At 36.0% G+C, this 26,583-nt stretch overlaps 1 protein-coding gene across 9 annotated transcripts in view; it reads right to left on the reverse strand.

Annotated features, from left to right (window-relative positions):
- Positions 1 to 26,583, reverse strand: part of SBF2 (SET binding factor 2) — a 226,965-nt gene that overhangs the window by 81,408 nt on the left and 118,974 nt on the right. For 8 of the 9 annotated variants that reach the window (XM_057369734.1, XM_057369731.1, XM_057369739.1 and 5 more), the window contains exons 7-16: positions 16,497 to 16,629; positions 15,389 to 15,497; positions 14,561 to 14,674; positions 13,675 to 13,752; positions 11,833 to 11,946; positions 11,210 to 11,338; positions 10,375 to 10,473; positions 7,951 to 8,155; positions 5,647 to 5,756; positions 4,372 to 4,521 (exon numbers count right to left, since the gene is read on the reverse strand). In XM_057369734.1, coding sequence (XP_057225717.1) covers positions 4,372 to 4,521; positions 5,647 to 5,756; positions 7,951 to 8,155; positions 10,375 to 10,473; positions 11,210 to 11,338; positions 11,833 to 11,946; positions 13,675 to 13,752; positions 14,561 to 14,674; positions 15,389 to 15,497; positions 16,497 to 16,629 — 1,241 coding nt within the window. The remainder of the gene's footprint in view (positions 1 to 4,371; positions 4,522 to 5,646; positions 5,757 to 7,950; positions 8,156 to 10,374; positions 10,474 to 11,209; positions 11,339 to 11,832; positions 11,947 to 13,674; positions 13,753 to 14,560; positions 14,675 to 15,388; positions 15,498 to 16,496; positions 16,630 to 26,583) is intronic. The other variant, XM_057369737.1, reaches the window with a different exon arrangement.

Genomic DNA, 26,583 nt, shown 5'->3' on the forward strand with positions numbered 1-26,583 from the left:
CCTCAGAAACAAATAGTTTTAGGAAGACTTATCGCTACTGTTAAATATTTTATGCAAATTGTTTCAAATGTCTTTTTAATATGAAAATTGTTTCAGATTATCAAATACCATTCCACAGTGTCTTCAGGACTCTTCCTGCCTGTACTACCCCTTTATCAAATTAAGTGCTGCTACATTTCAAAATACACTGTTCACTTCCTGCTGCCAGAGGAAAGTCAGGGAGACAACTGAAATTCTGGACAAGTCATGTTTGCAATGAATGGAGAAACATGCAAATTGAGCCATGATTTCTTAACAAATGTTAAAAATACAATGTGTTGCTGAAAACATAATTACGTAAAAGTGTTTCCCTGCTAAAAAAAAGGCTTTTTAGTGTCAAAAAAAAGTTAAGTGTTTTTTTTTTTTTTCTGAGATGTCAGCAAATGTCATTACAGAAAATTAAAAGAGAAAGAAAAATGTTTGAAAAAGCAATTTATGTGTAACTGCAATTTTTTCATAACCACAGCAGAGGAAAGCAAGTATGACTGAATTAGTGTCTACAGCTCTAATCTCCCATTTTTATCTGCAGTGATATCTGTTTGAATGATCTGAACTGTCAATCAATATATTCAACTTTCACAACACTGCAGATGTTTTTAACAGTAATTTAGTCATACAACATATGGAACAGAACATAAAGCTCCTGCTCCTCTATCAAAGGTATTCATCACTACGATAAAACCAGCTGATTTAAGTGTGTGCCACAGTGTATGATTTGTTAGGGGAAGAAGTCTTACTCAGGGCATGACAATAACAGTTTCAGCAAGATGTCAATGACAACTCCTAGCAGAGAGAAAAGCAAGTAACTGGGGATTTAATTGCCCTCATCAGAAGCTATCTGCTTTTATAAGTGAACATTACAATCTCCATGTAGTTTTGATCTGCCTACTACTAAAATTTATCACAAATACTTCTTTCACTTCCATTTCAGCAGCAGTAGTTTGTCAGTACTTCCCAGACACAGAAAATGTCTTTAACACTTTARCACTGACTTGCTGCATCATACCTTAACTGTACTTGTAATGCTTCCTAAATTCTACCACAGGTGCTAGAGAAGGCAGATTAATATGAAACTCTAATGTACTATTCACAGAACACGGACCTATTAAAATTTGCAGGTTTTGCCTGCTGTCAGTTGAAAGAACAGTTGAAAAGAATGCCCTCTTGGATTGAGAGACTCAATCTGCCAAACACTAGAGATGTGGCAAGCTCAAGTTTTGCCATCTCTAGAGAAATTGGTAAAACACCACTCTCACTTCCTCCCAGTTGCAAAATGGCTAGATCAGATACTTGCGGAAACACAGGCTACGTAATTTTTCATTAAAAGAAAATAGCTATTCCCTTGAAGCAATAGTAGGAATATTTTATTTCTCTTCCTTAATCTCTTCTCAAGCCTTGTGGTAGCAAACAGATACAATGAGATCAGCAGCAATAACCATTTTGTGAAGATACTGATCTTCATGCACAAAATGAGTATACAGAAACTCTGAAAAAGCATCTCATCTTTATTGTTGTGGACTCCAGTAAAAAAAATAGATTCTATTAAAAGAAAAAAAAAACTTGACACTAAACAATCAAAAAAATCCTGACTAGCAACAGAGGGCTCTCCATTAGACTTGCAGAGTGCAACCTTCCTGATTTTGTAACACATGGCACTTCACAGTAAGACACAGAATTCAGTCCAAAAGACACTTCTCAGACACTTCTGCAACAACTGACCTCATCATTAGCAGAGGTTTGACAGCTGGAGAGCATCAGATTTCCCACATGGATGAGACTGTGTCCCAGGGCAAACCAGGGGTTTGGAACTTGCTCTACACAGGTACCCACTCAACCCAGTGTGTCCAGCAGGGAGCTGGGGCTCTGCCCACCGTGTCACCTCTGCTAGGGCATTCCCTTCCCTTCTCTCAGCTGTTGGATCACCCTCTATGTGCCTCCCACCACAGCAGTATTTCAGTTTGCATCTTGCAGAAGCCAATGGGAACATGCAGTAATGTTAACGGTAAAAAATGGTGGTAAGACTGAAGCAGTTTCCACAATTCCAGTAATTCAGTGAGATCTTAAAGCCCTATTGCATTCTAACTCCCCTAAAAAACCCATCAATAATTAATGTGGTATTTCCCTACAGCTCGACTACATCTCCAGTTAAGACTACATTTCTTAAATTAGATTTTTGTGTCTTTTAACAGACTCTGCTTAAATTACTTGGTCTTATGACCTGCAGCTAATAACTCATGTGTCTACAGCAAAATGCTGACTTGCTGAGTCCCACTGCAACTTAAATAAGTTCTTGATAATGTGCTTTTTTCTTGAATTGATACAGGGAAGCTCCAATATGTCACAATTTACACATTGTTTCAAATAGCACACTTGAGCAAAGTGCACAGACAAATTATAAATCATGTTTTTATCTTAATAAATAACTTCATATGTCATAAAAGTAGATGTTAAAAATACTTGCTTCTAACTCACTGCCCAGTGTCAGGAGTTCAGATGTTTTTATGTTGGCCAAGCTTACTCCTGAAAAATGAAAACTTTCATTTCATATTTTCAAAGATATGAAAATACTTATTCTTATATACTTATGGGGGGAAAGAAAAAGGCATAAAAACTATGCCTCCTTATTTTACCTCTTTCCCCTGCATGATCTGAGTTATATTTGCTAGTTTTATTGAGAAAAAAAACAACCCTATTTTAGTTTTAGTATCTCCTCAGACACATTGATTTCCTTGACCTTAAGGTCCTTTTTGGGCCTTCAAATCACCAGGATTTTTCTTCTACAGCAAAATTGGCTTTTATTGTTTTACTAAAAGTGATGTCAGTGTTTCTTTCCTCGGCAAAGCAAATTTCATTTTCTTCTCTACCATTTTTCTAAGATATAAAAAAAAAGGGGATTTGTATTTTGTTCTTATTGTCTAAAAACATCAGGATTCTTTTTTAACCTAGGAATGATGAAAAAGGTAGAAGGAAAATCTGTGACACATCTAGAAAATCCTGCTTTTTGTTTTGAAAGAAAATTCCTAACTCTGGAATACATAGCAGGTGCAATATTCCACTGGTCATCATTTTGGACAGAGAAATAGAGTTTCACAGATAAATTCAATGTTTTTTTCAAACTCTAAGGCTAAACTCAGGCTTGGAAAAGGTCAAGACCTCTATCACAAAGTAGATTCTACAAGCTGTGTAATTTTAGCCAGTCAGCTTCAGGTAATTTTGCTCCTAAGACCACTGCTTAGGCAAAGATGAACTTCTTTCAAAACAGTGTAAAAATATCTTATTGTGAACAAACAAGAAATGCAACAGACAACAAAGCTTGCATTTGATAGTGACCTGAGGTAGCATTTGCTCAGTCAATGCTAATTTATTTTTACACTTCAGTGAAATGCACTTCTGAGTGCATTCAGCACTTGCCTTTTAAAAAATGTGGGTTAACAAACTGCTGCAAAACAATTTCAGTGGGTTTTACATTAGAGGAGAGTGGGATTAAAATACTAATGCCTCCATAAAATTCCTAGTTTGATACAGTAATTTAGACAGGGCCAATGACAGAAAAATTATTACCAAATGTGATCACATTACAAATTAAGAAAAATATTACTACATTCTCAGACGACAGACAGAAAACATGTAAGACTATAAAAAACATTTCAGATGATGAACTGAGAACAGGTAAAGGTAAAACAGAACAATTACTGAAATGGAAGTCAAAAGTAGTCATCCATATATTTTGGTTTCATAGGCAGCAGCCAGTGTATGTTGATGTTTATTCAGCACAAAATAATTTGCCAATAGAATTAACTTTGGAGATGAACTGCAAACACTTGCAGTGAGGCTCTGACAAACGTTACTGTGACAAGCAAAACTGGCACCATGAGCAAAAGAAGCAGAAGGTATGCTTTCTTCTTTAACTATGGGATGACAAAGAAGACAAACTTAGGGTTTTTTAACTGAGCGGGGGGTGATACACATTTTAGGAGCTCTGGGTTGAAAATTACGTAAAAAAGCCAAAACCCACTCATTAAATAAAAGCACTTCAAGCCATTAAGTTAAACCATTTCAATACTTACCAAAGCTAAATTGTATCTAAATTACTAATAACGGGAACAGTTTTCTTTGTTATATCACGCAGCTCTGCACAGATTTGAGTGTTTTGTCCTTTATCCTTTCAATAACAAAATAGCTTAAATTCACCATCAAGCAGCATCTGCTACATCACTGCACGTCGTGGTCCAGTAATTTCATTGTTTTGCATCTCCACAACCCTGTAAGCAATTTTGCTTACCCTAATAACGAGAGAAAGACAACCAAGGCTAAAGCCTTGCCATACAGTACCTGCAGAGCACAGTTCATCATTCGTACAATGTAGTCAAACTGCTGATGGTCCAGGATTGCTCGGTTCTCTTTAACGTGCTGGCCCAGCTCCTGAGTCAGGCAGTGCCGAGCTGCCTTGCCTTTCAGGGCTCTCAGAGCTGCAGGCAGGGTCTGCAGAGAAGAACATCTGACTTTATGGAAATGAAATTAAACGGCACTACTCATAGTAGCATTAATTTTTTATTAAGAAACTGCAAATGACAGTAAAGAAAAACTTTAGAAATTACCCATTAGTTTGAGCATCAAATTTTCACACAATGGTTGATTTAGCTTGAGTTACCAAGTACTAAATTTTTCCTTTGTTTTTCTAAACGTATTAAACAGCATTTCTGACATACATTGGTAAATAGAAATGCTTTAATATGGACAGGCATTGAATGGATGTGAAATCAGAAATGGATTATTGTGCATGAAAGCAAGTGCCCTATTCTGTACAGCCAGGCCAGGACTGAAATTTGCCTATCAAGGCCGACCAGCATGTTTTTTGATAAGCAATGAAGGACAAATGGGTTTAGAAGTGGAATAGCTCTCATAACAACAAGGCCACTAGACTGTCATGCAGTTTATCCTGCCAGGGATAAAGCAGGGCCAACAGAATATTAATATCTAAGTTTTGAAGATGCAGCAAATGCTGCAACAGTGTTTATCAGCTTTAGACTGAAGGTAACAGAAAAGGCATTCTATTGGTTAAGGACAAATTTACCATGCAGAGGGCCAAAAAACCCAATCTATGGACAGAATCTATAAAACCTGGGAACTTCTTATTAAAAAGAAGAATGTCAAGGGTGTCAACTCAATAGCACATTTCAGTGAGCAGACATGCCAAATATTTACGGTACTGAAAATTTGCAAAGAGCATTGGTTGTTAAACACTGAAGCACATCCATATGCCTTTTATTTGCATTTCTTCTAATTAATACTTCTTAACCAATTTACACCCATCCCTTTAAAAAAAAACATGGACAATACTACTTATAACCAATAAATTTTACGAACAGGGTTTTCAACTCACCCACCTAGTATTACAAATAGGTTTTCAAATCCATTAGCCCCATATTAGACACAATTGCATTTAGATGATTATTTTTATTSCTTACTTCATTCATATAAATGATAAAAATAATCCTTAGCATTTGAAACAAGACTTCAAAATATACTTTGTGATTTGGCCATTCCCCATTTGCTCCTTAACAGAAAAGAGGGTTATTTGGGAGAAATAAGATTTGATTTTATTACCTTTTCAGTCTCCAAAAATTTATTTTCAAAAATGAATGAGATGCAGTTTCTAACAACTTCCAGCCTTTGAGCACTGTTGAAAACTGTGCTTCCTTTTTCCATTATGGAAACTAACAAAGAAAAAGAAGAATATACATCCGTGAAATGTCTTCTGCAGGAACCACAAAGGATACCACAAATCTCATTAAAAATAATTAATGTGCCCTCCCTTTTATTCTGTTAAGCAGATACCCTTACTAGGCAGATGGGAACACAAGATCCTAAATCTTTGGTTTTCCCATTACATCTAGGAGGAAGAGGGCTTTGAATTTTAACTGGAGCAGTTGATTCCCTTAACTACTTGTTCTGTTTGTCTCACACAGGCACAAAGAGATTACAACCTCTACTAAAGACATACATAAATAAACACAAATTAATAATAAATGTGTGTGTGAGTTCTGCAGTGAGCTATGTAGCCTTGCATATTTTGTAGAAGTAGATAACTATTTTTAGATCACCATGACAAGAATTCTGCAACATGGAATAAAACCTGACAAACCGGTTCTCTTATCTAGATTCCAAATTGCTGAGATCTTATTTTCTTAATTCACTATTTTGCTCTGATTTTTCAAGAAAATTCAGAATGCAAGAACTAACATTCTCTTTTTCTCTACAGCATCAAATACAAAGTATCTAAATGCAAAATATGCCTTTCTGGTAGATAATAATGAGCTACTAATGTCCAAGGATTCTGAGACACAGTACAGCAGGGAGTGTAACTGTGAAAGCCATTCCTTAGAAAAATAACAACAAACCCCCCTCCTTTGACACAAAAATTAACTTATTAAAAAAAAAACCTTTTCTTGCAACTAGCCTTTTAGAGAAAGCAAGAGAACACAACCACATATTCTTTAAATTTTCTATAAGTAACAAATTGAATGATATAGTCAACAGCAAAGGCAGGTGAAGAGAGTTCATTCTCTTCTCACATAAACCTAAAGAGAAACAGGCCTGGGCAGGGCCTCAAGAGGCCATCTATTTCACCCTGCTGTCCCCAAACAGGATCAACTCTATTTATGTTATTTCTCATGTTTGTCTAATATGTTCCCAAAGTTCTGTGATAACAGAGACTCCGTGGCTTCACAAGAAATCCATTCAACTGCCTCACAATCCTCATTTTACCACGTCTTGCTGACAAATAACGTACTCTAGTTCCATGCTGCAATTAAACCCATTATTTCTTATCATTACAGATTATTCCCCGTCCTTTTCTTACTGTCTCTTGTATAATTGAAGACTGCTATTACACATTCCCTCAGTCTCCTATTTTTCAGTCTAAACAACTCCCCATCTTTCCTCATATGGACTCCCTCCAACAGAACCAAAAATGGAGACAGTCTCCCAGAGTCCAAAAATTGATACAAATACTCCAGCTGAGGTCTCACTGAGCACAAAGAACAGATTTCTTCATGGGGTTCACTGACTGCACTCCTGTTTACACATCCAACTAAGATGTTTGTCTTTTTTTGCAGTAGCGTGATATAATTGGGTCATGTTTGCCCTAAGGTCATCAAAGTTCCCGAATTAATTTCTGGAGAACTGCTGCCTAGTCAGCCCATCATGCCTATGCAAGTGCAATACCTTATTTGAAGAAAAATGGTCAAGTGGAACAAAATTCAACAGAGAGACTTGTGGTTGGATCTCTGATTTTTAAAGACTGATTTGAATTCTGATCCCATCCTTTGAAAGTTTTGCAAGCTCTGCCAGCTTCATGTGCAAGTTTACAAATCACACTGGTTTATGCCATCATTCACATTGATGAGTATGATTATGACTAACAGAACTTTTTGGCATTAAAATGAAAATTACAGGCCTACAATGTCCCCATCTGTTCTTTATGTTTAAATACAGGTGTATTTGTTTTGAGACAGATGCCATCTTTGCCCTTTGTCTTTTTGCAGTAATTTACATCTCCCACTGGTATCAAAAGAGAAGCTCAAATGGTTCAAAGCTTGGTTCAGCCAGTCCTACAAATGACCTATGGTGACACTCAACACACCTAGGTCAGTAGACAATATCTAGTTTAATTGTTCAACTCAAAATCTAATTCAGCCCAAATCCTTTTTTGTTGTTAGCAGTTATGCCACTCACTCTTTGGATCTTTGACTTGTTAGTAAAGGCAGATTAAAAAGGGCTTTTAAAATTGCAAACCAAACACTGAAGTCTATCCACCATGGTTTCCTACAATCATTAAAAATTAACATAAAATTAACATAAAATTACAGTCATGAGAATCCACGTAAGGCAGGGAAAAAATGAACATACCCACAGGGGGACCCGCTGGAACCACACACTTCTTGTCCCCCCGGGTGGCAGGGGGAGCACCCTGACTCCTCGCCAGGCCTTCCTGGAGGAGCTCCTGCACCCGGCCCTCATTGATCCGGGGGAAAGGCAGGATGTGAACCCGCAAGTGGGAGCCCTCCGTAGGCCGCGGCACTTTCTGGAATGCTATGTGGGGATTGGGATTCTCCTGCAGGTCAAAAGCAAAAGGTCACTCACAAAATGAATCACAGTGTCACCACCTGTCTCAGCTAATTTTAGTGCTGTTTGGAGAATCTCCCGAACACAAAAGAAGTCAAATACCTAGTGCAGATGACTAATAAAATGTTTCACATTCATATCACCCTTGACCTACAATACTTCCAAATTCGTTAAAGGCTTTTTACAAAATTATTTTTGTCAACAAGCAAAACTTAAAACAAGAGCAAAAGAAAATCAGTGCTTAACTTGGGTTGATTTTATGCAGCTTAATGAATATTAAGGACTTAATAGTGTGGCAATCAATCTCTCCCTCAGAGAGTGGGTCGAAGAGTATCTGCCACCATGCACAGGATCACATCTCATATCTTCAGGAGTGCAGTAATAAAAAAACTGGGGTATTTTTACCTCTTCATTCATTGACATCATGGTTACCATCTAAATTTACTGCTGTCCAATTTGACTCTATGCTGTTGCTTATTACTGGCTACATACCACTGCCAGAGAGTGCTATCCATCAATGAGGTTTCTTTTATAAATGCACAACAAGTTTGGAAGAAAACTTGTAAATAGGAGCTTAATACTTTTATTTACAGGAGCAAATGGCAACATGGAGATCAAGCACATCAACTTGAGAAATAGCAGTCCAAACAGAGCAGCTACTTAGCCACATGTATTCTCTGCAAAGGAAAATTTAGTGAAACAAGCCAAAAATTGAGGGGTATGAGAGCAGCAGCTGCCAGGGGAAGCAAAGCAGAAAAAGGGAATAGAAGGGGTAACAGAAGACAGAGGGCAGAAAACACCACAAAAGGAGAAAAACTATTCCACAATCCATTTCAGTGATAGGAGAGATTCAGAGGAAATACACAGGAAAATTTACTTCAATCTCAGACATCAAAAATGTCATGTTAGATGCATCATGCTGTTAGGCAAATTAAAGGCCTTGCATTTTCTTCTAGTACCAGCAAGAATAATGCAAACATTTTCTCTCCCTAACAGACCTTGTCTCTCCCTTATATCTATTGTCTCTCCCTTATATCTAAACTGTCACAGCTACAATAGGATGACTATTGAAACTGTGAAACAAGATGTCAAAATATATCATGCAGTCACTTTAAAATCAGGCCAGCTCTGGCACAACCTGAGGCAGTGATACTCATCACCTATATTTAGTCAAAGATAGGTGAATGAACAGCTACTAGAAATCTGACTTTTCAATACACAAAATCATTGACTTAAGTGAATACCAGCTGCACTCATGTGAAGTCAGACTTAGTGGTAGTGAAGTAGCAGGTCAATCACAATGGTATAAATAAAGCTCATCATTAGAAAAGACACAAAGAATTGAAAAAAAAAAAAACCACCCCACAGCATAGCAGCATTTGGTAGTTCTTGTGGGTTTTTCTGCAGTGTTGTAGTTGTAAACCACAGTTTTGAGGAAGTGGGACACAGAAAAGAAAGGGTGACAAAGATGACAACTGATGGTGCAATAGATAATGCTCTGTGGAGACTGAATAACAACAGCAAGTGTGAGGGGGAGGGAGATCAGCCTGTGCCTAAAAAGCCCACAAACCCCAAAACAAATAGAAAATCTAAACCGCATAAACAAAAATACCCACCCTAGAACAAGCTAAATGAATGGTAAAAGATTTTATAAAAGTGCTATGCAAAATAAACATGATATGAAGGCAAAAATTAAACTGGAAATGGTGTTGTAGGAAACCTAAAGAGTACAAGAAACAGGCTGTAAAAAATGAAATAGTGCTTGCTGAGCACACAAACCCGGGGGACTGGGTCAGGAAGCAGAAAAGATCTGCTGAAAGCACAGATTATGCCAAATTGGATGTATGGTTTTCATATGGTAAGCTGTTGAGAGGCAAGAAGAGAAATGCATTTGGCAGGGACAGGTTGCAGCAGAGAAAATACCAGTTTATAGACCTTACATGAATACACACTAAAAACAGAGAGATAAGTAGTTGTAGCTATATAGAAATCAATATTAGCATTAACAAATCAATACTATTATACTAAATTTCTTCTGTATGTACAAAATTAGTGATCTTTAAATTTCCAGAGTTTTTTGCCATAATGTAGATGATAATTACCCCAGGCAGTCATTTCCATTTTCTGGATACTGGACCAATCTGAGAAATAGGAATTTTCAATGTTACCATCTCAACTCTACAGATGTAGCAGATATAGTCAACTTACATTTTTGAAGAGCTGTTCTGCAAGTTCTCTAACATGCTTTATAATTTTTGGTGGATTGCCCTCTTCAGCTTTAATTCTTTCAACTTCAAAGGCCACCAACTTTTATTAAAAGGAGAAAGAATAAAAATGTCGATAATCAACTAAAAGAAATTATTTCCTACTTAGGCTAAACTTAAGTCAAAACCAATGAAAGAAATCTGAACACTGAAAAATGTGTAGTGTCACAATGGTCTGGAACATTAGATATTTTTCACTTTCATATGGAGCTTCCGTTACTAGACTTATTAGTCCTGCTTAAAACAGAAAGTCCAGTATACCTAAAACATTCCTTTTACATTTCTATATCACAATCTGTATTTCTCATAGGTACCACTACTACTACTACACAGAATGAATTAATACTAAACTCTATTTTTGCTTTACATTCAACTCAAAGCTAACACAGTAAAAACTATGATCTTTTTGTCTGTTTATATTGCTGGATATGTACGTAATGTAATATGTCTCTATGAGATTGTTAATTTTATTCATAGAATATAATTAAATTACTCAAATAATTCTGTACTAGCACATGTGATGCATGATGAAGTTACAGACCTGACAATAGGAACAGCATTACCAAGGTTTATACAACTACTTAACTTCATACATATGAGCAAAGGCACAATATCATGGAAGTAAAGTACAGAAGAAATATCTGCTTAGTAGAAAATGAGAATTAAAAAGTTAGTATAAACTTGATATAATGAACAGTGAGGATAGTTAGTCGTTTGTCACATGCCGAAATATCACAGGTACATGGCAACTTAGTTGAGAATACAGAAACAGTTTTCACCTCATCAAAAAGATCACAGGTTCTGAAGGGGGGACCCCTCTCTGACACAAAGCCAGCAAATGCCATTCCATTGAGGACTTTGGTTAGAAAGTCATTCTCAATCAAGCCTCGCTGGCCCAAGAAGGCTGCCTGCAGCAAAGACCGAAAAAAAGCATTTGTTTATCAGCATCAAAATTACAAGCAATTATGTGCTAGTCAAATATTTTCACCAGCTTATCAGCTTATACTAGTAAGTGGTACTTTCTAATTAAAATTTTTACTACACATAGTAGATTTTTATACTTAAATACTGGAAATTCAATACACACTTTTTTAAATCTCACAGGTAATAAAAGAGAAAATTTAGTACCTTCAAGCAATGTTTTCTTATTACTTACAGAGGCTTTCAAAATTCCACAGCAATTCCTCAAATTTGTATTAAACGTAAACGTTAACTTTGATGTATATTTCATTACTATCCCTGCAATTGGTCCCACTAATAACCATGTCAAAACGATATGCTTACCACATGTGGGTAATTTTATGTATGTTTTTAAACTCTACCACTTGCTCAAAAGGCAGGCTTGTGGGAATAACATGGCAGAAAGGAATACTATAAATATATATAACTGCTTCTCCTTTACCTTGTGGAAGTGAATGACTGGCTCAGCGTGAATTCTGATCAGCTGAAGACATGACCGGTATCCTTGGAAAAGCTGTGCAAACAGCCTAAGGAAGATTGCTCTCACTTCTTTGTCCTGCAAGCAGTAATTGAATATGCTGTCAAAACATCTTCATATCCTAAATTTCTCCACGCTTGGTAGAGAGCTATATGAGAAATGCCTACAAATTCATCAGTGTAGCAGAGATACTTGTACAGGTATGAGGTTGTCTCATAGAATGGTTAGGGCTGGAAAGGAACCTTAAAGACCACCAAGCTCCCCTGCTCTGTCCTCAGATGGCCATGACAGATTCTGTATACAGACACCTTTCATTCCTGCTGATCTTTCCCATGCCTGCACCACAGGCTTTGGGCAATGCCAGGGTAAATGGGGGTGGGGCGGGGGGGCGGTCACGTGGTGAACCACACAAACCAGTTGCCATGAGTCAGGAGTGAAAACTGATGCAAAATATAGGAGAGAGGCTATTTTAGCCTGRATTTATTCCCTAAAATAAGTGTGATTTTGCAGCACTACACAAGCAGTGTGTTCAGAGTGAGCAGGGGCAGCAGGGAACCACAAGAAGCTAAGGTGGCACTGCTGCTGCTGGAGAATCCAGGGTTGGATCATCCCACTGGAGCCACCAGCTGCAGCTCTGCCAGAAGAGCAGACTGCTCCAAGTTTGCCCAGCTACTTGTTTGGCACTCTTCCAAGTCATGTTTTCACTTGCCAAGTCGCTACCACCAAAATAAGACAGATTTACTTAAAAAAGTTTAAAATAGTAGGTCTTTAAAGGGCTGGTTTATTTCATTTGAGTAACAGAGTGCTTACATACACATTACCAGATTAATGGAATTTATGTGAACAGCTGGGGTAGGCTTGGGACAGTGACACCTCCACCTGGCCCAGATGCCAGTAAAGACTGACATTAAATCCTGTGCCTCCCTGTTATTTTATCTCAACTCAGGTATCTACTCAACCTGCAGCCATGTCAAAAACCTGAGGTCCCAGAAATTGTTTTATGTTATTAACTCCAATTTTAAATGTCACACACAGCAAAAAATAGTATATTTACTATCAGGTAAACAGCTGATCAGGTAACTAACAAGTAAATGGAACCTAAATAAGTTACAGCATGTAACTTTTAAAAAGTAAACGTACATACAAGATTATATAAAGCTGGAATATATTATTGGAATATACATCTATTTTACTAGATTTCTGTTTATTCTTCACTGGAACATGGTCAATGTTGTTCTCTTTTTAATTTAAATTTTGTATGGCTCACTTTACTGAGAGATATACTCATTTTTTGCCCCTCTCTAGGATTTTAACAGGGACAATTGTACCCCGAATTTTTGGATTATTTGAAAACCTGGTAATTTCTTTCAGATTTAACAACATTCTAATATTGATATAAAATTATTAATTTGTAACTTTCCTAATCAAAGCGAGATCTCAGCTGAATTCTACCATTAGTTTAGATGAAGTCTGTATGACATTCCCTGTCTTCAGCAATGAAAAGCCACAATCTTAAACAAGAAATAAGTACGACAAATACATTGCACCCCTTAAGAGTTTCAAATTTTCAAATCTATCTACACAAATCCCAATATGTGTCCTTAAACTGAACTGGCTCTTGGATTTTATAGAACTTCTAATTCATTAGAATACTATTAGAGGGCAAAATGCATTTCTTTGCTCCACCAATAGTACTATAAAGTACATGAAAAAGTGAACACAAATTTTTAACAGAAAGTTAGTCTAAAATTTCAACACTTTTCCACTTAAGAAAGTCAGACACAAAAAATAACACAGAAATCTTACCAGCATTTTTGAGTGTGATAAAGCTGTTCGTGGGGGAGGAAATGCATAATCTGCTGTTTCCAAATCAGGATGCAAAACCTAGAGAATTTTGTAAACAGATTTTTCCCTTTAATTTTGCTGAGAAAAAGATACATTACTTTTTTTTCTTCTTTCTCAAATTAGTATTCACTGATATTAAGTACCTCAAGTAATAAATCAAGTTAAATTGTGAAGACTGCATGGAAATAAAGGTGGAATAAACTTCTCAGCTTCAGGTTTCTATATCTGAGCTGGTTATCAAAAACTCCTATTACAGCCCATGAAGCTGATCAATACCATTAGGGATTTTAGAGTCAATGCAGCTGAAGCAGATTAACAGGCAGAAAATTTGCATSTTTAAAATACAAAGACTTTCTCAGAAGCCTCCAAATAAGATGATTTCTAACTTATTACAATGATAGTAGAAAGACAAACTGAAGTACTTGTTTTGGCAATTCCCTAATGTAGAATACATCATTCCTGAATAGTGAAACAGGGCCATCACACAAATAAAGTTTAAGACTAAAGGGTTATTAATTTGTTAAATTTCAACATACAGTTGAAATGAATTTATACACACAGAAAAGCTGTAGAACTGAATAGTAATGCTGCTCAAATACTACTATTTAAAATCATTATAAAGGAAAAATATTTACATCTTGAACAGTGAAAAGACATTTTAGATTTAAATTACTAATGATGTTAACTTGAACTACAAAGAACAAACTCTTCTAAAAACAGGAATGCTGCATGAATCATACTACTAAATCTCATTTCCAGAGTGCTTGAAAGTTTAGTGCTGAAATTGATTTTTCATTCTTCACACATGGATGAGAGGGTGGAAAGTGGGGATTTTATCAAAGCGTACCAGAGAAAGCGCCATTTGAGTCTGGTGTAGCAGTGGCTCTGGCAGCTGGGACAGATGAATACATTCAGGAATTTTAATTGTTCCTCCATCCAGGTCTGCTATGATTACATCTAGCTGTAAGGGACAAATACATTATTGGTAATGCATACAGAGAGTATAGCTTAAAAACATAACAGTTCAAATGTCATGATCTGCATGTAAGTTAAAATAAACAAAACAGTACTAATTTTAATGTAAAGAATGCTTTTTATAAAGGAAATACTCCAAATACTTCCTATTACTGAATCTAGCCATGAAAAATGAAATTAAACCAAATAAAATGAAATTAGGCCAAACTTTCAACAGTGACTTTTGTTTCTGGGTGTTTCAGGTATGTGTTCAGAGAGTGAGATGTCTAACAGGCTGTTTGCAAAAGAACACAGTGAAGGAAACCATAAATAAAACCTCGTGCTTCTAAGCACCTACTGTAACCCTGGTTCAGTTTTTCCAAGCACATGCTTTAAAAAGGGTAAAATAAAATAACTGAGAACACTAAGTGAATCCTAAACTAATTGCTCAAACTCAGGACAAATAGATGAAAAAGCTGGAAATGGACCAATTCCTTCCCCTCCTGCACTACAATCAAACAATTTCCCTCCTTTACTTTACAATGTATTTACAAAAAAAATTATGCTTTTTCTCTTCTTTCTTCTCCAGATTGTCTTGCCTTGCTTTCTACAGTAATACTTTGAACATATGTGAATTATTCATACAAACATCTCTAAAGGACTCAGAAACTTTCTACAACTGAACACCAAAACTGTGAGTGTGCTAGGCAGAAATACTCACAAGCTCATGAATGTCATTGCGAAAGACAGAATGAACACCAATGATGAAAGGTGTTGGTGAGCTGAGAACCTCCAGTAGCTGTGCAGGAAGAATTGGAATATAGGGATAACTGTGAAAAGAATAAATAAAATATAATAAAAGCTTCTGACTATCCTTTCACATAGGGCAACTTCTTCCTTTAAAAAAAAAAATCTTCCTGTTAGTAATCGGGACACTAAAGTTATGAATACCTTCATTTTAAAAACATGGCTAGTTCTTGGCCAGACACCTACACTTTAGTCTTTTGCAAAATGTCATTAATTAGAAAGCTTTAAAGGAAATATTTCGCTTTGATATTGAAATAACGACTAAACATTATGCATAGAACACAATTTCAGCTATTGCTTACCTGATTTGACAATTTAAAAAATCCATTGTGTTTATCAAAGTATCATCAATCTGATGGATCTGAACTGATAAATGCACTTCTACACTTAATTTATAGTTAGTAAAAGTTTACATTCTATGTAAACTAAAAGTTTACATGACTATTTAAACATTAAGAAACATATTCCAAAACTTCCGTTTTTCCTTCTAATCCTATATTATAATGAGGTGAATCTCTGAAACATTTTAAATAAAACAAACTATTAAAATACATGCATGATTTGAAACAGGTGAGTCAGAATTAGATGTCTTCTTCCTTAAAAAAATAAAATGATTGACATCAAGTTTTTCATTTCAAAATTCTGGATCTACCTATGGCTGTTTAGAGAGGATCAGCTGGTTGACTTAAATTCATTTTCTGGTGGACATTTGTCAGTGACTTAAAACTGTGATACACACTAATGTAGCTGCTATCTTTGAGTCACAGAATCTTTTGGGTTGTGAGTAGGGTTTCCACCCCACTTTTTTAGGTGGGATATTTCTCCTTTAATTGTTTTCACTGCCATGATGCAAACAGGTTTTTATTAACGATGTCTACAGACCAGGACTTGTATACATGATCATGAAGAGCTTTGCTTATTTGAACAAATGTAGCACAATGCCTTCTGGGAAAACATAATGTAAGTTACAAAAGTAGTTACAAAATTAGCTAACCAGTTCAAAGAATCAAATCTTAACTCACCTGTATTTGAGGGGAAACATCAAAGACTCCAGAGCCCTACATGCATCACTGAGCCTTTGAAAACTTGCTGAGTGAAAGAGAACCTTATTTTCTGTAAGCACGGCACAGAATAAACTGAGTACGTTTTGGATTCCTTAAAGAAAAAGAAAAGAAAAACTGTCATAACATGACAGAAAATCAAAATTACATAATTACATAAATTATATTAAAATGTACCATTTTCTGGAGGGATTTTCAAAAAGCATATAATAAATTTATAACTTGCCAAGTTCCAAGTTTTTCTACATTTTACTTGACTAGTGCAGGTTCCTTCTGTTTTTCAGGTTGCTAAAATACTATCTACACGTATCTGAATGTATTTCTGCATTTCAAATATACTGTATTACATGTCCCTTTCAACACCACTTTCAAGGATCTCCCCTTCTCAGCACAAATCCCAGCAACGCTTAATAATGATTTCAGTGTTACGTGTATCTTTTGCATAGCCTTCTGTGTATCCAGTACTCAGTTCTTTTCATTGATCCAGGCTTAACTTCTAAACCTCTTTGTATCTCCAAGCAGGGGGAAAAAATTAAAAATCTTACTGCCATGTTCCAAAGATAAAGACAAGACTGCTGGTAAATGCATTCATACTTTATCCATGGAGAGCATTCTAGGGCCATGAGGTTAAAAGAGGGCAGGGCAGTATGAGAGTATGTGTCATTGGAAAGATACCTTCAGGAAGATCTGAATGTTCAAAAAAGGCCCACTAGATTTAGGGTAATGAATCAGATGATGGGATCGTTTTGGGGCTTTTTTAAAACAGTATAATTTACCTAGAGACAAAGCCATGTGCTTTCAGGGAAAACCAAAAATATATTTCCTTTCAAAAAAAGCCCCATCCTGAGAAGCAGACATGCCTGACACATGTGAGATATGCTGAAATTTATGAAATTCCCTGAAATATGCTGGAATGTATGATGTATCCCTGCGGACATGGATTGTATTATCAGTAAGACAGCCTGCATAACCTTCACAAAGCTACTGCTTATTTTGCAGTAATGTCCCCAGTAAGAAGTGTGACTATGCAGCACCTCTATATTCCTATGTTAATGAAAACTTTGTTTTGTTTAAGTAACTTTTATTACGTGTTTTAACAAATCTCTTTTCTTCAATGATGTATGCACATTTTCTTGGCTGGAGTGAAGCTCAGTTCGTAAACGCAAGGTGTTTATGGATGAAGAGTATATACTTGAACACTAAGTTAGAAACTGTTGCCTGCTTGAAAAAATCTCAGTAAGAATTTAAACACTCAAACTTCCCCTTTTATGCAAAACTGCCCTTGTTCCACTCCCACAAAATTTTTGGGCTTCTTACACTATTTCGGTCCACACTAAACACTTTCCTAAGACATTTAGGAATACATGTTTTTTAAACATCTGACATTTTTTTCCAACAATCAGATGCAAGATTCTTAAGCAACTCTCTAAAAATCTGTAATGTTTTGGCAGGTATTATCGAGGAAAATGATACCAAAAAAACTTGCAAATATGCAAATCATTCAGTAAAATAGAATGCACTTTTAAAAAGTCCTTTTTGTGATTTAAAAAAGTCCTTTTTGTGATTAAAATATCTATAATTGAAAATTATTGAAAGAGATCATTTCCCATTCTGCACATTTAAAACTCTAACCTGAGTTCTGAAAGGTAAGAGTTCTAAAATATTTTCTGGATGTTACTGACTTCAAACTTGGCTTTGCAAAGATTTAGAACATGCATTTACTGAGAAGATTCAACTGAAATCAGGCTGTGTTAAGAAACAGCCTTTTTAGTGATATTATTTTGCTGTGAATTAAGATGATTTAAGATTCTAGAAGGACAATCTTAATTCTAACACCTTTAAAAGTCATGAAACTTATTAAGTATCAGCATATTCCATTTAAAATCTCCTCTGAATACAGACTTCCTCATACCAAAACAATACACAGTTCTCAGGAGTACATAGTAACTGCACACTTCAGCAAAAATTTTAGTAATAAAAAACAGAAATRAAGGGGAAATCAGAATTATGCTTATGTATAAAGAGGACACCTGCAAGTACTTCATAGTATTTGAAAGCAGTAGCTGTAGGAACTCTGGGGACTACTAAAATCTCTTAGGGATTACTAAAATGATACACTTTTGTATAAATAATAGAGGTAATCTTCACGTTCAGATATATAGTGTTAGATTGTATGTCTGGCTGATTATTATCTTTACAACTATAAAAAATTGATTTTGTAAATGTCTTCAGTTGACAGAAAATTCTGCATGTCCAGTCAATGGAACACAAATTTTATTCAAATTACTAAGCAGCAATGGTACATTTTGTGAACTTTTAATAGTTTCACTAGGGAAATTAGCCTGGTTTTACTGCACATTAGTGGCCATAAAGTGGACATAAAGCTTCCGTTTGTACTCCACAAAGGCATTTCTCAGCGCATCTTAATCAGCACCAATATAATTTGACTACTTTCAGCAATTATTTCCCACAGACAAGCCTGATGCCATACAGCAGAATATGTACTGCAAACATGCTTTCATTACATTCTGGGAGCTGGTCTCCCAGATGTTCATATGTTTTAAGTGGCCATGGAAGGTGAATTTGAAATGTTTACTGTGGTATGAATGCACCTTATGCAGCCCCAGCTTTGCTCAGCTAGACAGAAGTATTGCTATATTTGCAAAACTTATGGAAGAGACTGAACTTGAGAGCACCTAACACACTTAGACAATAAAATGCAGGCTACCGCTTCCACTGACTGAAAAGCTTGCAGACCCCACACAGATTTCTTGTACCAGCATTTTCCTTCTCTCTCCCTTTCTTTCCAGGAACATCAGCAGGATAATGACTGTGAGGGAAACTTTCATCCGATAGAATCAAACTAATTATAAATAATACTTTTGACTACTTTCCTTTCCTAAACCATTTAAGCCATTGATTAAATTATTTGAGGAAGCCACCAAGGTGCTGTTTCAAGCCTTCCAAGTTGTTTACTGAAAACAAACCAATTCCAAATGACAGCCTGAGTCCCATTTCCTCATGCTACAAGATACAATCATGTCTGTCTGCAACCTTGAACCCTCTGCTGGTCTGCAGACTCCACACTACATCCGATGCTCATTTGTCAGGGCATAAATAGACAACATGAAAAACAACAAACAAGTTGATTTTTACAGATTACTCTTTTGCAGTCTAAAGACAGACATCCTGTAAAATATTATACATACCCTGGAAAATCTTGAATGGAGGCTTCCTGACCTTCACTGTTTTCAAGTATTTAAAGAATCTGTAATTTGTACTAAATTATCTGACATCCTACATCAACAAATGTATCATTCTGCCTGCTTCCTGTTGTTCTAGAATTTAAGTACTTATTTAAGAATGATTTAAAAAAAACACCACCAAACACAAAGTATACTTGACAAGTTATTAACTGTCCTCTATATTGCATGAAAACAAAAAACTACCACTTCTTGAGACTTCTGTAAAGAGTGATAAACATTGATTTGGTACTCAACTTGTTGAATGCATTATTATGCCCACATGCGATTCCTGAATTACACAAGAAAAAGCTTAATAGACAATATAATCCATAATTTTGCCAGACTTATCCAGGAAATTGGTCAACAAAGCCTGAAAAGCCTTTCTGAAAGGCCACTAGAGACCGCATAGTACAAGTTCTGTGCCAGACAGTGTCAAACTTTAAATATAACTAGGAAAAGAGTAGAGAAAAACAAAACTCTTTTCATATTTATTTTTAGACGTGGCTGCATAGCACTGCTAATGACCAAAATACAAGCTTAATTAGTAAATAAGAGGCAACAACAATGCTCAATATTTGTATAGGCAATCCTTGCCAAATTGCATTCATTTGTCCACCCAAAAATTACACAGTATCTCCAATCAACTACACGAAGTTAAACCCAAAAGGTTGCTATGTCACTCAGCTTAGGATCAATTTGCATTTAGGAAAGGACCCAAGTCTGTTACCGGAATTGGACTGCACACTCCGTGATTAAATCTTAGGCAACCTTGCTCACAAATGGGGAGCAATTGGCTGTGCCAGCAGAGAGCTTAGGGAGGGTTAATTTATCCTGCTTTTTGGCTGGGTACCAGAGAGTATGAGACAGATGAGTACCCCAACAGATTAACCTGGGCTTTGTCAGACTCAGGAGGAAGAGAAGCAACCCTTATAGCACAGAGCCTTCAGCTGATAGTTAAAGAATTCCCTCAAAGAGGGAATTCATCCCCATTTCTGAGCCCAGAGAAGGAAATACAGGTGTGACATTCACTACTGAAGCCAACCCCCATTTTCAGAGATGCATTTTTGATTCTGGAACTGGAGTGAAGGCAATTCAGAATCTGAACCATTAATTCTGCGTGTTCTTTGTAAGAAGGGTGGAATGAAGGCTTCCCTACAAACCTGCCTCAGGRGAGAGTGAGAAGAGAAAGCAGAAGAACCATAGAGAAAGATTCAGGCATAAACACCATGAAAGCCAACTGATCATTAAAAGCATATCAAAGAGACTGTGAAAATGAGGATATATGTATATAAAAATTCTTCAACCAACAGATAACTATTCCYACAGCTATCACTCCCCCAAAGGCCAACAGTATCCACTGTATCCAGTTCTGTCTACACTGAGTCAAGCAGATGGCTGTTTTCCAAGCCTTAAATTACACAGGCACAAAGAAACAGGAATTAAGCACAGTATACGATCTACTTAAGAAAACAGTTAGTCTGTCTGTCATTTGTATGTTGATATCACTCCATTATTGCCAATTTCATTAAAACCCTCTGCAGACTTACTTAAARCAGCGAAAGCCCTTTGGTTTTCTTGAGCCTCCAAATACAACTCTGCCAATGCACTGAGTGCGCACAATCAGTCCTTTTTTTTTTTTTCTTTTTAGAGATAATGATAAAACTAAAGACAATTTTTAACAGAAGATGTAGATAATAAAGTTTTCATCCCTGAAAAAGCTAAGTGCAATAGCATTTCTTATGCATATTTTAAAGCTATAAATACCCAAAGGGAGATCGATAAGCTCAAGATTAATATTGCTGTGTTAAGTGAATTTTCTTGACAAAACAGGAAAGACATAGGTAGGCAAACCAGATAAATAACCCTTTAATATACAGAAAGTATTCATGTGGCAAGGAGGTAAATGCCAACTTTACATGAAGGCAGTAAGCTGAATTGCACAAATGTATAAACTGCATTATCAGTTAAAAGTTAGCTACTGATTGTATGTCTGGCCCATATAAACAGGTTTTGTTTGACAGATGCTACAAAAATTAGATTTAGTTAAGGGGAAGAATATTCCTACAAATCAGACATGAGAGTAACATTTTTTCCTACAGGGAGTATGGCAAGCACTATTTCTAAATATTGAACTGTTAACTATCAGATTAAAAGAGAAGGTTGTGTCCTCTCATTGTCTGTCTCTATATGCACGCAGGTGTTAACATCTGAGTAATAGTTTATTCTGACTAGAATACGATWTCATTTCATGTCTGATTTCACAGATCTTCTGCTTAGTTATTTAGTTATCTAGAAAGGTAATTAAAATAGGAAGCTATTTGTTTTAGATATTTATCCCATAAATATTTACTATTCTAACACTGAAAAAAAATAAATAAAGGTAAGCACTAATCCTGTATAATTACTAATAATCTCTGTACTAATTGCTAATTACCTGTATGATTCCTAATATCAGGATACAGAAATTCCCAGTTTCCCAGGGTATTTCCCTGTTTCCATGAGTAGAGGTGGGAGAGTGCTACTGAAATATTCCCATGTTTTCACAAATTTTTACAGATGACTTTCTTTCATTCATTCTTTAGAACTGCCCCTTCAAGAATGATGCTTTTACTGTTTGTACCAAGAGTTTTGTGAAACTTTTTCTTCCACATACATCAAAATATATGTCAAAAAAGTAAGCACAGATTATAAAAACTATGTCTAGAGTTTGATTAGTMAAAATTATCTCTGTAGTCGGACAGCAAATCTAAAATTGTGATTTGAGAAATTATTTGAAACTGCTGAGGCATTTAAGTAATAAAAACCAGAGCAATTTACCAGCTCTCCAAATTGATTCATAGATGGTATATTGAAAGTAAAGGAAGATTCTGTTCAGTGACCAGCAGTCATTTTAAACTTCAGAAGGAGCATTAAAATTTTTTAACAACCTGATTTGTTTTTAAGATTTCATAATTTGTCTGGATTAATTTAAAACAGAAAAAAAATTCTTTAACAAAACAATTCAGAGTGAGCGTAATACCATTAGGATCCTTAGAAAGTAAGCATCTAAGAAGGAGAAGAGTACTGTCATTCTTAAACTGTACAGAGGAAAAATGGTCAAGGATACACAAGAAACTGCAAACATACCTGTTTCCTGTCTAAGGACTACAAAGTCTTTCTCAAGGAACGTAACTAGAGAAGCATTATATTAACATAGCCAAATAAATGCAAAGCAAACAAGAACAGATGTGGCTGATAAGGATATTCTGTTACAGCAATCTTCAGGCTCTGTTGGCTGATATTCATGGAGCATAAAAGGACAAACATTCAATTGAAGAAACTGTGGAACATTGTAACCAGGAAAAAAAATTTAAATCACTTTATTTTCTTTAAAGACAATGCTGGGATTCTCTAGCAAACTTTGAAAATTCTTTGTCAAATGCTCTGAGATGATTTTCCTGACCTCCTAACATAGTGACACTTCAGCCCAAACTGCAATTAAAGAGCAATATTTCAAAATATGAATTTACAAGAACAAATATATGGAAGTAAATCACCACAAGTATTAAGACTAACATTTGGAAATTACAGTTTTGGAAGCACTTATGGTTTAACAGCTACCAAGCCTGCTTTGGAATAGTGAGAAAAGTTCTGCCAGAACTCATACCAGCAAAAATAGAATTTTCCCAGTAGGATCCATTTCAGTATTTTCTATAAGCAGAGATAAACTTTGTTTTGCTTCTCTTTGAAATTTGTTTGTCTATTTATTAGACATTTGCTTTTTGCTGTTTACATTTTTCTCACCTCTGAAAAACAATAATTTGTTTACACTCTTCTGAGAGGTGTTTTCTGAAGTCCTGCTGTAAATAGAAAATTACCATCTTCTCAAGTATCTCAAAATAAATTTTCACCCAATCATTTAAATAAATTTAATTGTTACAGAGCAAACGGAAATCTACTATTTTATTTTTTCTCTTATTTGAAATGTTTCCTTTTAAAAATAGCTTATTAACTACAGCATTTTATCAAACACACAGCTTCATGTTTATTTACTCATGCCAGATAACTTTTCTTTCTCAGATTTGCAATTTGCTTAAAATAAACTAYGGCACAGTTTGTCTCATCAAAATTAATACAAATTTGGACTGGACATCAAGTAAGGGAGCATCTTTCGTCATGTGCTTTGCTGTGCTGCAAAACAGTGAAAACTGCAAGAAATTTAGGATAGTGCCTCCAATTTATTTCAGACTCCTGCCTACTGACAGCTGTCACTACAGCAGCAGCATCTCAGGGGTTGCTGACCAAGCTCCCAGTGTATCCATGTATGGGAAACAAACAGAATCACTGAGCTGAAGGAATAGTTTGGCATTACCTGACTGGAATCTGCTCGTATGGCTCTCTCTGACAGGGATGCTGGTGCTGCTGCTTTCCTTACACCTGCAGCACAGCTCACAAGAGTGAGTGAGGTCAAGCTGGCAGAGAGATGGGTCTGTTCTCACTGCAGCGCAGGGCCATTAGTCTGATTTAGCCACAGCATCAAACCACAACCTGAGACTGCTGACAGAAAACAGACAGGACTCTCTTCTTCCACCCTCCAAATATTTTCTGTTAACTTGGTGAGATGAAACTGCTCAGCACAGCCAAGTCAAGCACCACTTTAGCAAAGGAGATGGGGTACATTGTGCAACTGGAAGTGAACATTCCTGGCAGGAACATCTGCCTGGCAGTTTATGCTGCTGGGGAAATGAAGCCTCAGTGACTGTCCACAAAGTGCCTTTAACTGGAAGTGCAGAAGAGTCCCTGTATAAAAATCACTATGACAATATCCCTTTATTTCCAACAGCATTTAAGAGAACACTTCCTTTTTGTTCTGCTGTTGCAGCAGTAAGGGCCCATTAGCAGCAAATGCCACATCAAATCCCTTCATAATCTATTTGTTCTACACAAATCTACTTGGAAAGCTTGAATGGTAAATTCTCTTTTGCTCAGTTATGGAGCTAATTGCAGCTCACTGGCCAGTGGGATTTAAACTGAAATTAGAACATAAGCCAACAGCATTCACTCATGTGATGCTGGGTTCCATAGGCTGGAGAGTATACAATTTAGTAAGATCAAAGACTATTTAGAAGTGTATATACTTCAATAAAACAGTCTTAATTTAATCACACATGCTGCTAAAACCCAGCAAAGGTTACATATGTTCCCCTCACATGATACATGATATTTCATGGAATGGAGAGAAATTGACTTGAGTTGGGTAAGAAGTTTGTAAACAACTTGACAGGGCTAAAAAAAAGTTCTGGTTTGTATCACTGAAATTTCATAACAAACCCAAGATGTGAAAAGGACACCACATCAACCCTTAATGCATCTCCCTGTTAGAGGTATTGCTGTACTGAAAATGCCTGCATCTGGGCTTTTCATATCCTCTGCAGATTAAATCTTTCATTGCTTTACTGCCCTACATAATGAAATATTAAAATATTCTTGCTCTATGTCAAAGACACCAGGATTTTTAGTCAACAAGTATATAAGCCAGCTCACGTGCTGACTGTTCAGTGACCCTTTCATAATGTCTCCCAGCCATACAAATACACACATCTGTTTATCAGGAATGTCTTTTCCCATTTATACAGTAATTTGGTATTGTCATCTGTTGGCATAAAATAGATTAGATGAGAGGCTGAACATTTTATCTCTTCTAAACCAGAATTAAAATAATGAGATGTTATTTTATTACAGAAAACATTACTCAAAGTGTCAACAAACAAAAGTCAAAAGCAAAATTTCTGGGTATTTTAATATATCCTGGATATAGAAATGTGGGACTGAAGGGCCTACAAACAGTGAAAGAGTCCAGCCTTTTGCCATCATGACTATATCAGACAACCCCAAACTGATCAAGCTTTAATTTAAATGCAGTGATAATGCTCTGCATTACTATTCCCAACAAAAGGTGTTTCAGGATTTTTGTTGTCCTACAGTAAGAAATCACCTTGCAACTTCCAGCCTTAAATAATTAATGATCCTTTAACATGAGCCAGGTAATGGAGCTCACCTGTTTCTGTAACTTGTGACTTCTCTCTGAACAATACTGATCTAAAACGCAGCAAATGGCAATACATATGGTCTATGATAGGGAGTAAAATAAAAAGATAGAATACAGAATACTGTTCAAAAGGCAGCCTCTAGAAGCCAGTATGAGCTATAATATGACCAACAATTTAAATATTCCTTTCAGACTCTATATTATGTAAGAACTTATGTTTCCTAAGGCAAGCTACACTTTTTAAGCAGAATTACGTTTACTCTCATTCAGAATAAAAACATAAAGCATAGCATGTCCTACAAGTATTTTGAGTTCAAAAATTAGCTGCCACAAAAACAAACTAATCTAAGGAACACTGTAAATTCAGTTTTTCTTCTTTTGATTCAATAGATATTTTCTTTTGTGCACTTAAACACAYGACTCCAAAACACTATAAAAAGGTATGACAGTTAATACATGATCCCATCATTATGTTTTGACTGGATTTATCACCACATAACAGCAAGAGAGTTTGGCTCCATGACTGTTTAAGCCAACAAAAATCACCTGTCAGTGTCATTCATGGAACCACGGAAGATAATTCAGTCCTACTTGCTTACTTGTTGTCGATTAATTATTTAATTTTCTTCTCTGTGGTATCAGAGAAGTATCTGCTCCGATGCAAAAGGAAGGCAAGAACATTCAAGCAGGGCAAAAGGACAGAGAACACTCTGAACTTCTCAGTCCCAAGTCACAGTGTTGAAATTTGGAATTGAATAGTCACATTAAGAAAATA

The sequence above is a fragment of the Malurus melanocephalus genome, unplaced genomic scaffold (genome assembly GCF_030028575.1).
Source record: "Malurus melanocephalus ecotype Western Australia unplaced genomic scaffold, MMel_1.1 scaffold_114, whole genome shotgun sequence".
Lineage (NCBI taxonomy): Eukaryota > Metazoa > Chordata > Aves > Passeriformes > Maluridae > Malurus > Malurus melanocephalus.